This window comes from Colobus angolensis, unplaced genomic scaffold, assembly GCF_000951035.1.
Source record: "Colobus angolensis palliatus isolate OR3802 unplaced genomic scaffold, Cang.pa_1.0 Scaffold8, whole genome shotgun sequence".
Lineage (NCBI taxonomy): Eukaryota > Metazoa > Chordata > Mammalia > Primates > Cercopithecidae > Colobus > Colobus angolensis.
Window position 1 is genome coordinate 9,408,229 of NW_012121820.1, and position 12,514 is coordinate 9,420,742.

Genomic DNA, 12,514 nt, shown 5'->3' on the forward strand with positions numbered 1-12,514 from the left:
CAGCGTCCCTAAGTGCTGGGATTACAGGTGTGAGCCACCACACCTGGCCTCATTTTGTTTTTAAGAAAGGGGCAGATATTAAACTCATGTTATAAAGGGGTTAAGCACTAACATCTTACTAATACTCTTTCTTTGATGTAATCAAAAGAGGATAACTCTCATGACATGGTTTTACATTATTTATCACCATGTTTTTGTGTCATCTAAATTTAGCCTCGCATTTGGGATTAAGAAAGAAACAATTAGCCTGCATTTTAAGGAAACACTTGTTTGTGCAATATTTTCTCCTAGTTGTTTTGACCTGAAATTCTGGGGCCCCTTTGGTCTCTTACATCACCTCTTTGCTCAAAAATCTTTAATTCTCCCCACTGACTATACCTTAATGTCCAAGTTCCTGTGCCTAGCTGTTAAGCCCTTTCAAGAGTGAGTTTAGCTTTTTTTTTTTTTTTTTTTTTTTGAGACGGAGTCTCACTCTGTCGCCCAGGCTGGAGTACAGTGGCGCGATCTCGGCTCACTGTAAGCTCCACCTCCCGGGTTCACGCCATTCTCCTGCCTCAGCCTCCTGAGTAGCTGGGACTACAGGCGCCCGCCACCTCGCCTGGCCAGTGTTTTGTATTTTTTAGTAGAGACGGGGTTTCACCGTGTTAGCCAGGATGGTCTCGATCTCCTGACCTCGTGATCCGCCCGTCTCGGCCTCCCAAAGTGCTGGGATTACAGGCTTGAGCCACCGCGCCCGGCCGAGTTTAGCTTTAATATACGTCTCTAATCTTGACTTCTCATGAATTGCCCATTGGTCCACTGTCTTCCCCAACAAGCTGCCCACTTCAGCCTCCGGGCCTTTGTCCCCGCGGTACCCCATGCCCGAATGCTATTCCGTCTCCCTTCCCTTCCTGTGAGGGCTGCTTTCCTGGGAGGCTTGCCTCTGCACCTTTGAACAGGTTGCTCCTTTCAGTTCAGGAATCCCATGAATCCAGTGCTCCCTTCCATCAAAACCTGAGCCCCCTCCTTCCCCTCTGCATCTTCTTGGTCACGGATTCATTCATTCAGCAAGTGGTTACCTGGCAGTATGTGCTGGGCATGAAGGCATGACACAATACAATGTCTCCCCTCAAGAGGGTCACAGTCACGGTGAAGGGGTAAAGTGTAATGAAGGCTCTCATCAGAAGGTTATCCGTGAATAGGTAACCTTCAAGGCACCTGATGAGGCAGGGCGCAGTGGCTCATATCTCTCTCCCTTACTTTAGGAGGCTAAGGCAGGAGGATTGCTTGTGTACAGGAGTTTGAGACAAGCCTGGGCAACATGGTGAGACCCTCTTCTCTACAAAAAAATTTAAAAATAGCCGAATCGGTAGCATGCATGCCTGTGGTACCAGCTACTAGGGAGGCTGAAACAGGAGGATGGCTTGATCCCGGAAGGTCGAGGTTGCAGTGAGCCTTTTTCACACCACCGCACTCCAGCCTGGGTGACAGAGCGAGACCCTGTCTCAAAAATAAACAAAACAAACAAACAAAGAAGACACCTGATGGGTCCCCGAGGGGAGATAATGAGTTGGGAGTTAGTGATGCAGGTTTCAGGCTCAGAGAAGCACCATCAATGTGGAGGTGGTATTTAAAGCCAGGAGAGTGGACAGTATCAGTATAGCCAGACTTGGAAATAGGGCAAGGGACTGAACCCTGGGTCCCCCCGCAAACTTTAGATATTGACACCAAGAGAAACCAGCAAAGATAACAAGAAGGAGCGGCCTTTGAGGTAGGAGAAGAACCAGGAGAGTGTGGTGTCCAGCAAGCCAGCTTAGGACAGGGTTCTGAGGAGGAGACAGTGCTCAACTGTGTTCAAACGCTGTGTTGAGGTCAAATAGGAAGCCTGAGAACTGGTGGCTGCGTTTACCGACTGGCGACCCTGGCAAGAGGAGCTGGAGTAGAATGCTGACTTAAAAGCCGGTTTGGAGGGAGTTCAAAGAGAAAGGGAGGAGAGGAATTGGAGATAGGGAACAAAGATCATTCTGCTACAGAGTTTTGCTAGAATGGGGAGGATGGGCCAGTAGTGAGATACAAGTCAAGAGCATTTTCATAAGCTGGGAGGAATAAAATAGCATGTGTTTGTGGATGATGCCGCAGAGAAGGGAAAGATTCTATGGGGAAGAGTGGATAGAATTACGGATGTGGTGTTCTTACAGGGATGAGAGTGGATGGGATCTGGTGCACTAGGAAAGGGATTGGTTTTAAAGGACAACCCCTTCCATCCTTGGACAAGGACAAGAACAGTCCATCCCTGGTAACAAGAGAGCATATGTGCTACCGTATTTCATCAAATCTAAGTTACTATTAAATGTAAGTACCTATCCAAAAGTAAGAAAGGAGAATCAAACTATTGACTGGAAGAAACATTCCGGTGTCAGAGATGCTAAGATGTGCTCTAACAAAGATGCATCTTAGAATTGATAGATATAGTGGGTGGGTCATTGTGGGGATCAGAGCTGTGAAGATCTCTTTCTAATGCTTTGATTTTCTCCATGACATATTGCCTTACTTTTAATGGCCAAAACCACAATTATTTTTATGCTAACCTAAAGTGATCAGCTCTGAGTGAGGATGTGGAGGAGGTGGCTGGAGGGCTGAGGAGGAAGGAGAAGGCATAAAGGAGTCATCTAGAGAGTGAAGCGGGGAGGCCTGGGGAAGCATTGAGGTCACCTAAGGCTTGCAATCGTGAATACAAAGTAAGTCCCGCCAGCATCCTGCGTGTTTCTCCAGCCACATGTAGGTTCACAGGTGAAGGTGCTGAGTAGGTGGAGAGCTGGGTTCAACAAAGTTTGAGGTTTTGCAGAGCGAGTATGGAGGGCCAGGGAGTCGAATGTGCAGGCATGAAATTTCTCCTAATGATGAACCAGGGAATCACCACTAGGTACAGAGGGAGGTGCGATCGCGATGGGAGTGAGGGACAGTGAAAGGATCAAGTGACATAAGTCCCCAGCTGCAGACTGCATGCTACCAGCAAGGGAGTGTGGGTAGACAGATCAGAGAACGGGCCCAGGGACTAGGTTTAGATACTGGGCAACATGGAGAAACCAGCAAGGGATGTGAGAAGGAGCAGCCTGAGAGATAGGAGATGAACCAGGAAAGTGTGGTGTAATTCCCTGGACCTTCCAACAATTCTATAAAGTAGGTGATGTTATTATCCCCACTTTACAGATGAGGCAGTTGAGGCACAGAGAGGTTAGGTAACTTGGTCAAAGCCTCAGCTAATATGTGTCAAAGCAGAGCCTATATTTGAACCCAGGCCATCTGGTTCCAGATTCTGTGGTTGTAACCACTCTGTTAAGCTACTTATTTCCACATACAAATGAGCATGGACACAGCAGGTATCTCCATGTCCACTCAGGCCCCCTTCAGTACGTGCGTTCTTTACTCAGGTCTGTGTGCAGATCTCTCCATGCGTCTATATCCTGCACAGGCTGCATGTTTGCCCCATGCCTGCTGGCACAAACCCATGCAGCCAATTGTGTATGTGCACGTGGATATCCGCTCCCATGGGCATCTGTGTCCACGTGGTGTGGGATTACCACACATGTGAGTGCAGCATAAGCCCAGGTGCATCTGGGTGTTTGCCTTAGACACGTTCACTATTATGTTCATGCCTGTGTTTATGTTTGCAGGCAAATGCTGATGGCCTTCTATGTGCGTCCGTGTTTGTGTGTGCGCCCGGGCAGCGATCTGGTATCTGACCCCTTCCCCGTTCTCTCTTCTCCAGTTGTGTGTTCCCTTTGCAAACCCCAGGCCTGGATGAGCCCTTTCTGTACTTCTCTGGGTCTGCCACCTGGAGGTGATCTCACAGTGAGGCCAACTAGTTACACTTTAATGTCGGACCGCAAAGCCCAGGAGGGCACTCCGTGCTGCCCAGAGTCCTATTATATTTCTTGAGTGCTTCCTGCTCCCTGTGGAGACAATTGCATCTTTTTATCCTCTCTTCTCACACTTCTCACACCCTTTCCCCAGTTTCCTCTCAGCCGATGACATCACCTCATGCTTCGTTCAGAAGATAGCAGCTTTCAGACATGAAAGCTCACACTCCCCACCTCAATGCTGCAGAACCGCTCCATGCTGCGGATGCGGACACAGTACAGGGCGGTGTCCTAACCCCACGGCCAAGCGCTCCATGGGCCCTCTGCACTTGCTCTGCGCCGCATCTCCGCATCTCTTCAGGTTGCCTAAGTCCTCCTCCCCCTTCTCCATGTTGTTCTGCACCCCAAGAAGCTCACTTTTTGGCTCCAATCCCCGGGGCTCATGCCCTCTGGCTTCAGAAAGTTGGGCAAGTAGGAAACAGGGGCAGGAGAGGAGGGAGGGCAACAGTGACGTCGGACTGATTTCCCTCAGCTCCTCTCTGCGAGTCACCGTGGGCTGCCAGCAACCACCTCTGTCCAGGTTCCTGGATCTGCTCTCATGACCCTGTGATCTCAAGACTTCAGGCCTGGGGTATTCCTCTCTGCCTTGGGATGTCCCTGCATCCTGCCTGTGCCTGGGTAAACAGTCCCTTTACAGAGCCTTCTTCCATTTCCCCCGTTTGCAGATGTCCTCTGTTTTCTATAGGGCCCCTGCCTGAACCACACCCCTCCTGTCTTTGTGGCGTCTGCATCGCCATCCTGAACCCCCGATTCCTCTTTTCCACCGCACTGTTTCCACCAGCACGAGAACACATTTGTACATCTCCTGTCCAAAAACAATTCCTCCTGTCACCCCACGTCCTTCTTCAGCCACCACCACCTTCTTTATTCACCTCTACCCTTCTCAAAAGAGGTATCTACACTCACCACCTTCATTCCACGCCTCCCATGCGGTCTTCAGTCCATTACAGTCTGGCTTTTGCCCCAGGTTGCAGTGAAATGCTTTTGGCGAGGTCACCGCCGACATCCATGGTAGAAAGCCGAGGGCACGCTTTCCTATCCTGGCTTTCTCAAGCTCCCAGCAGCACTGACACCATTCTGTCTCCTTAAAACCCAGTCCTCCCATGGTTCCTCCTAACATGAGGGTCTTCCTACTTCACTGGCCACTCCTCAGTGCACTTTGCTGACTCCTCTGCCCTGATCCCCGCTCAGTGTGGGAGAACCTCTGCATAGATATGGTAGTTATGTTTTTTATTATTATCATTATTATTATTATTATTATTATTATTATTTGAGACAGGGTCTCACTCTGTCTCCCAGAAGACGACTCACTGTGGCCTCAACCTCCCAAGCTCAAGCAATCCTCCTGCCTTAGCCTCCTGAGTAGCTGGGACTACAGGCATGTACTACCACATCAGCTCATTTTTGTACTTTCTTGTAGAGACAGAGTCTCACCATGTTGCCCACACTGGTCTGAAACCTGGGCTCAAGTAATCCTCCTGCCTCAGCCTCCCAAGTGCACATGACCATGCCTGGCCCAAGTATGGTAGTTTTAAAGTACAGCCACAAATTACTTGATATGCTCCTCCCTTCTGCAGAGCCCAAGTCTCCTCCCCTTGAATAGGGGCTGTATTTCGTGACTTCTAATGAGTGATGGGGCAGAGTGACTTCCAGCAGTAGAGCATAAAAGACATGTGATTGGTCAGGCGTGGTGACTCACGCCTGTAATCCCAGCACTTTGGGAGGCCGAGGCGGGCGGATCATGAGGTCAGGAGATCGAGACCATCCTGGCTGACACAGTGAAACCCCGTCTCTACTAAAAATACAAAAAATTAGCCAGGCGTGGTGGCGGGTGCCTGTAGTCCCAGCTATGTGGGAGGCTGAGGCAGGAGAATGGCGTGAACCTGAGAGGTAGAGGTTGCAGTGAGCTGAGATCGTGCCACTGCACTCCAGCCTGGGTGACAGAGCGAGACTCCATCTCAAAAAAAAAAAAAAAAAAAAAAAGACATGTGGCTTCTGTGTCTTCTCTTTCTCTGGGATAACTTGCTCAGGGAAAGCCAGCAACCATACTGTAAAGAAACGCAAGCAGCCTATTGAGAGGCCCATCTCAATATGATGTTGAGTAAGGAACTAAAGTCTCCTGCCAACAGCCAGCAGGGAGCAGAGGCCTTTACCTAAGAACCACATGAATAAGGCAACTTGGAATTGGATCCTCCGGCCCCAGTCAAGCCTTCAAATCACTGCAGCCCCAGCTGACAGCTTGAAGGCAACCTGCATCATGCAACCATGACTCAGAGCTGCCCAGCTCAGCTGCTCCAGAACTCCATATCCGCAGAAAATGTGTGACATAATAAATTATTTTAAAATTCAAGACACTGAGGTTGACAGCAGTTTCTTATGCCACAATTGATAACTAATACAGCAAGTCCCGATTCCTCTTTTTGTCTCACTCTGCCCTCTTCCTCGATGAAAATATCCAATTCTATAGCTTTAAACACCATGTATTGACTGAGGACTCCTGAATCTCCAATTCTGACCTCTCCTTTGAGAGTCAGGCTAGAATATCTAATGGTTTCTGTGACATCCTCTCTTGGGTGTCACAAACTCACTGTCTCCCAAATGCCCAGGCTGGAGTGCAGTGGCACAATCTCAGCTCACTGCAACTTCCGCCTCCCAGGTTCAAGCAATGCTCCTGCCTCAGCCTCCCAAGTAACTGGGATTACAAGCACATTTCACCATGCCCGGCTAATTCTTTGTATTTTTAGTAGAGACGGGGTTTCACTGTGTTAGCCAGGATGTTCTTGATCTCTTGACCTCGTGATCCACCTGTCTTGGCCTCCCAGAGTGCTGGGATTACAGGCGTGAGCCACCATGCCTGGTCCAGGAGTTACCTTTGATTCCCTTTACCTCACTGCCAACCCCCATGTGAATTCCTGCTCATTTTATCTTCAAACTACCTCTCAAGTCCATTCACACTTCACCACCTCCACTGCAACCATCTCGGTCCACGCCAACATCATCTCTCACCTGAGCTGCTGCACCAGCCTCCCTTCTGTCTCCTTTGAAGTCCATTTTCACACAGCCATTGGAATCCTCTCAAATATAAAACTAGAACTACTCAGCCCCATGGAGACTGCAAACAGGGCCATGAGTCCCTCCCATTCCTGTACGCATGCCACTTTGCAATGTGTGCATCTTGATGGCTTTGCTCCTCCTGCCATCTAAGACTCATGGTTTTTTTTCAAAGACTGCAAACTCCATGAGAGCAAGAATGACGTCTGGATTTTGCTCATTAATTTATCCCCAGGACCTAGCATCTAGGAGATGTTCAATCAATATTTGAATAAATGAATGAAAAATAATGGTGGTAATAATAATTTTTAGAACATTTCACCTTGAGCTGGGCACTTTGCAAAGTAATCAACATTTACTGTCTTAAATTTGCTGGCCCAAAATGCAGGAATGAGGTCAGCCATTCCCCAGGTGTGAGAGGCAAGCCATCCCAGCTAAGCCGAGCCCACACTGCCAAGCCACATATCATGAACAAATAAAAGGCCCTACTTTTATGTCACTCAGACTTGGAATGGTTTGTTATACAGCAGAAACTAACTGATACAATCCCCTCCTCAAAGCCCTCCAGAGACTTCCCATTGTACTTAGTATAAAATCCAAACTTGTAAATGTAGGCTCTGAGGCCCGTGATCTCACCTCACCCAGTGCAGCTCTCCCCTCATTCCCACCACTCTCCCCAGGACTCCCCACGCAGCAGCCCATTCCTGAAGAGTTCCCAGTTCTCTCCCACTCCATGGCATCCCTCAGTCTGGGTCATATCTTCCCTGATTCTTCTCTAGGCTCCTTCTCATCCTTCAGGTCTCACTTTGAATATCACCTTCTCAGGGAAACTTTATCCACTTAATCCTGTTCATTTACTCTCAATCTTAATTATCGCTGTGTGCACTTCTGTGTTTACTTATGGGATTATTTAACTAATGTCTTTTTCCTCTGTAAGACTGTAAACTCCATGAGAGTAATAATGAGGTCTGAGTTTTACTCATTAATTTATCCCCAGGACCTAGCATCTAGTAGGTGTTCAATAAATATTTGATTAAATGAGTGAAAAAGAATAGTAATAATAATTATTTTTAGAACATTTTACCTTGATCCAGGCACTGTGCAAAGTACTCAACATTTATTATCTTAACAAATCCTCCACCAGCAATCCTGCTATGACTTTGATTCTATTATTATCAACATTTTACAGATGAGCTCAGAGAGGTGAAGTGAATTCCACAAGGTCACAGAGCTAGGTAGTGGTTGATCAGGAATCTGCATCAAAGCCATCTGGCTCCATGCAAGGGGTCTCAACTGTGACATTAAAATCCCTTCCAAAACGGCTCTGCCCCCAAGAGAAGAAATGAAAGGCATACAAGTGTTTCACCCAGTCAGGTTCAGGGAACCTGGATGAGCAACAGAGGCCATGTGGGCCCAACCAGTCAGACCTTTAAAATCCATAACCACTTCCCTGGGGCTTCTGCTACCTCCCCCAGCCCCAGAGGGATGCAAGGACACCTCTCCATCTTGAACAACCCCACTTATCTCACCATGGGACAGTGCAGTGCTGTCTCCTCTCAGAAGACCTCAGGACTGGAGTCAGCCGCAGGATCCCAGTCTAGGAATCTCACAAGTAATGCATGTCCGAGGTTACTCTCCAGAACCATCCACCCTAGCCTCTATCCAGGTCAGACCCTGTGTCTCTCTGGATCACAATATATATGGACCCTTCTGTACTGTGTGCCCGGCACTGTGCTAAGCCCCTTACATGCATTTGCTCATTGGTCCTCGCAGCAGCCCTGGAACGTAGGCACTCATGCTATCACCCCTGCCTTTTTTTTTTTTCTTTTCGAGACAGAGTCTTGCTCTGGTGCCTAGGCTGGAGTACAGCGGTGTGATCTCGGCTCACTGCAACCTCCACCTCCTGGGTTCAAGTGATTCTCCTGCCTCAGCCTCCCACATAACTGGGCTTGCAGGTGCCCACCACCATGCCCAGGCAATTTTTTATATTTTTAGTAGAGATAGGGTTTCACCATGTTGGCTAGTCTGGTCTCGAACTCCTGACCTCAAGTGATCCACCTGCCTCAGCCTCCCAAAGTGTTGGGGTTACTGGCGTGAGCCACCGTGCCCAACCTATCACCCTTTTATAGAACAGGAAAGAGCCCAGAGCTAGTGTTTCCTCATCTGTTAAACAGGATCCTCATCTGTTAAACAGGATCGCTGGTATTACCCACCTTCTGGGGTTGTTATGGGGATTGAGTGAGTTGAAATCTGTGAAACACTTAGAACAGTGCCTGACACACAGTAAGGTCTATTAAATGTATAGATTTTTCTGGGCTGGATTGTGACCTTCCCAAAATTCACCTGTTGAAGCCCTAAGCCCTAGAATAAGCTTGTCCAACTTGCAGCACGCGGGCCACATGCAGCCCAGGATGGCATTGAATGTGGCCCAAAACTAACTCATAAACTTTCTTAAAACATTCTGATATTTTTTTGCGATGTTTTTAAAGCTCATCAGCTATCGTCAGTGTTAGCATATTTTATGTGCAGCCCAAGACAATTATTCTTCCTCCAGTGTGACCCAAGGAAGCCAAAAGATTGGACACCCCTAAACTCTCAGAATGTGACTGTATTTGGAAACGGAGCTTTTAAAGGGATGATTATCTTAAAATAGAGACCTTAAAGTGGGTCCTCATTCAATCGGACTAAAGTATTTATGGGAGGAAATTTGGACTCAAAGACACCAGGCTTGTGCAGCACAGGGGAAGGGCCATGTAAGAACACGGCAAGAAGGCCGCCACTTATAAGCCAAGGAGAGAGGCCTCAGGAGAGACCCACCCCAAGGCACCTTGATCTGAGATGTCTAGCCTCCAGCTCTGTGCGACAATAGGTTTCTGCTCTTTAAGCCCCTCAGTCTGTAGTATTTTGTTATGGAAGTCCTAAGAAACTAATGCATAAGTGAATAACATATACCTGATGTCCCAGGTCTCCCACCAAGAGCATGGCAGAGCTGGGACTCTGTCTCCCAAAGGCCCATCTCTGAACTACCAAGCCTTTTGGCCCCTGAGAGCCATTAACTCTGCAACAGCTCCCCTTAGCTACCATTAGGATAGAAACAGAAAAGTTCCTTTTTTTTTTTCTTTTTTGTGATGGAGGGTGGGGGACGGAGTCTCTCTCTGTCCCCCAGGCTGGAGTGCAGTAGCACAATCTGGGCTCACTGCAACTTCTGCCTCCCAGGTTCAAGTGATTCTCCTGCCTCAGCCTCTCAAGTAGCTGGGATTACAGGAACCCACCACCCCACCCAGCTAATTTTTGTATTTTTAGTAGTGACGGGGTTTCGCCATGTTGGTCAGGCTGGTCTCGAACTCCTGACCTCAGGTGATCCACCTGCCTCGGCCTCCCAAAGTGTTGGGATTACAGACATGAGCCATTGCGCCCAGCCAAAAGTTCCCCTTTGAGATGTGTTATTATTTTTTACTCACTTAGTCATACCAGGCTTTGTTTCCAGAAAAGATTTAAGGCAGCTGGCTTCAGTATGCATGATGATGTCTCTGTTCGAGACATGAGGTCTCTGAGTGTGTCTTGTGCTTGTGGCATCAGTTGTGAGATGCTGGAAACAACGCTGGACCCATCAAGGGGGAACAAGTTCTGGCCCTAACCATGATGTCTATGAGCTGCCTAACCTTGAACAACTTGCTTCGTCTCTCTGAGCCTCAGTTTTCTCATCTGGAGAATGTGCGTGCCTTTAGCTGCCTTATGTATTAAACTAGTAATGGCACAGACAGTGTCTTGAGCACACTGAATTTTCACGAGAGTCCAGCAAGAGAGGGTTAAGTTGTATTATTACCATCCCATCTTATAGATGAGGAAACTGAGGCTCCAATAGGGAAAGCAACTTGTCCAAGGTTACATAGTTCAGGCAGCAAAGCTGAGAGTCTAATTCAAGTTGTTCTTACTCTAACATACATAGAGATATGTATGTACACATAGTCATGCATATGCAGGAGGCTGTTGCAAATGCTCCATAAATTTGCATTGTTCAGGAGACAAGACTCACAGGTCTTAAACGGAGCAAGATGGGAAGGCTCAGAATGAGGTTTGAAGATGGGCTGTGGCAAAGATGGTGTGTAACAGGCAAAATGGAGTGGAGTGGTATAGGAAGGGTGCTCCAAGAGGGAGGGGCTGTGGAGGCAAAAGTGTGGAGGTAGAATGAAGCTGGCATGTCCAAGTCTAGAGGCCCAACTGGGAGCAGGAAGAATTTCATATCCAGCCAAACTAAGGACAAGGAGAGTCTGGGTGAGCTTGGATGTCTGGCTGGAGCACGAAGGAGCCATAATGCATTCTTGGGCAGGGAAAGTGGGATAATGTGGTGGGTAGTGGCCATCACCACTCTCATCATCATCTTCACCTACTTTTATTAAACACCTACTATGTGCTAAGCCCTAATCTAAGCACTCTACATGTATTATTTCACACAATGTCTCAACAGCTCTTTGAGGCAGGTCCTACTATTATCCCTATTTTATAGATGGGAAACTGAAGTTCAGAGAGGGGAGAACCTGAGCATAGTTACTCAGCTAGGAAGTGGCCAAGTTATGACTTGAACCTTAGTCTGACTCCATAGCCCATCCTCCTAACCACCTGGGGAGGTCCTCTGAGACCTTTGGGGAAAAAAGAGGCTGAGAATGGGCAGGAGCAGAGTAGACTAGGTGGACTGCAGCCCCCACCTCCCCCAGGGCTGGCACCCACCCTCGTTCTCCAGCTTCCTCTTCTCCAGCTCGGCCTCGATCTGGTCCAGCACCATGGCCAGCTCCCCAAGGATCTTCTTCAGGTAGCTCACATCATCGTGCTCCAAGATCTTGGCCTGGGGGCAGGACAGGGCCAAGAGAAGCTGAGTTGGCCTCAATAGAGCCAGGATGTTCAGGGATGGAAGGAGCTTTGCTAAACTTCTTCTGCAAACCCAGCCTCCAAATACCCCCCAAGTGTATAGGGTGCCTCCCTGTTTTGAAGCACCCTCATCTGGTGCCTACAACGGTCCTGTGAGCTTGACTGTCCTGCTTAGATCCCTGGTACATTCTTATACCCCAATGCTGGGAGGGCTGGTTGCTAGTGGCTCACAGTTGCCCCTTCTCTCAGCCAATAAGGAGCTGCATTGCCCACAAATACTTGGGAGGTTACCTGCCCTCACCCCTCCCTCCAATAATCTGTAGCCAATGTCCCACTGATATGAGGGGATAAAAGGCTGGCCCCTTACTTCAAGGTTGATCACCTTTGTGGTGCCATTTGTGCTCCAGAGATTCCTGTGGAATCAAATGAGGCTTAGCTGCTTCCTCTTCCTTATCCCTCCCATCCCTCTGGGGTCCCCCTCAGAGCAATCCTTCAATAGCTCCTTTTCCCAAGAACCCCTGTTCAGTGCTCTGCATTTATTTTTATTTATTTATATATTTATTGTAATTATTATTATTTGAGACAGAGTCTCACTGTGTTGCCCAGGCTAGAGTGTAGTGGCCCGATCTCAGCTCACTGCAACCTCTGCCTCCCAGGTTCAGGCAATTCTCCTGCCTCAGCCTCCTGAGTAGCTGGGA

At 48.4% G+C, this 12,514-nt stretch overlaps 1 protein-coding gene across 6 annotated transcripts in view; it reads right to left on the reverse strand.

Moving 5' to 3' along the window:
* Window positions 1-12,514, reverse strand: part of GDAP1L1 (ganglioside induced differentiation associated protein 1-like 1) — a 39,164-nt gene that overhangs the window by 9,319 nt on the left and 17,331 nt on the right. For 5 of the 6 annotated variants that reach the window (XM_011929013.1, XM_011929009.1, XM_011929010.1 and 2 more), the window contains one exon: window positions 11,679-11,793. The exons of the other annotated variant lie outside the window; for it this stretch is intronic. In XM_011929013.1, the coding sequence (XP_011784403.1) occupies window positions 11,679-11,793 (115 nt within the window). The remainder of the gene's footprint in view (window positions 1-11,678; window positions 11,794-12,514) is intronic. 6 annotated transcript variants of the gene reach the window in all.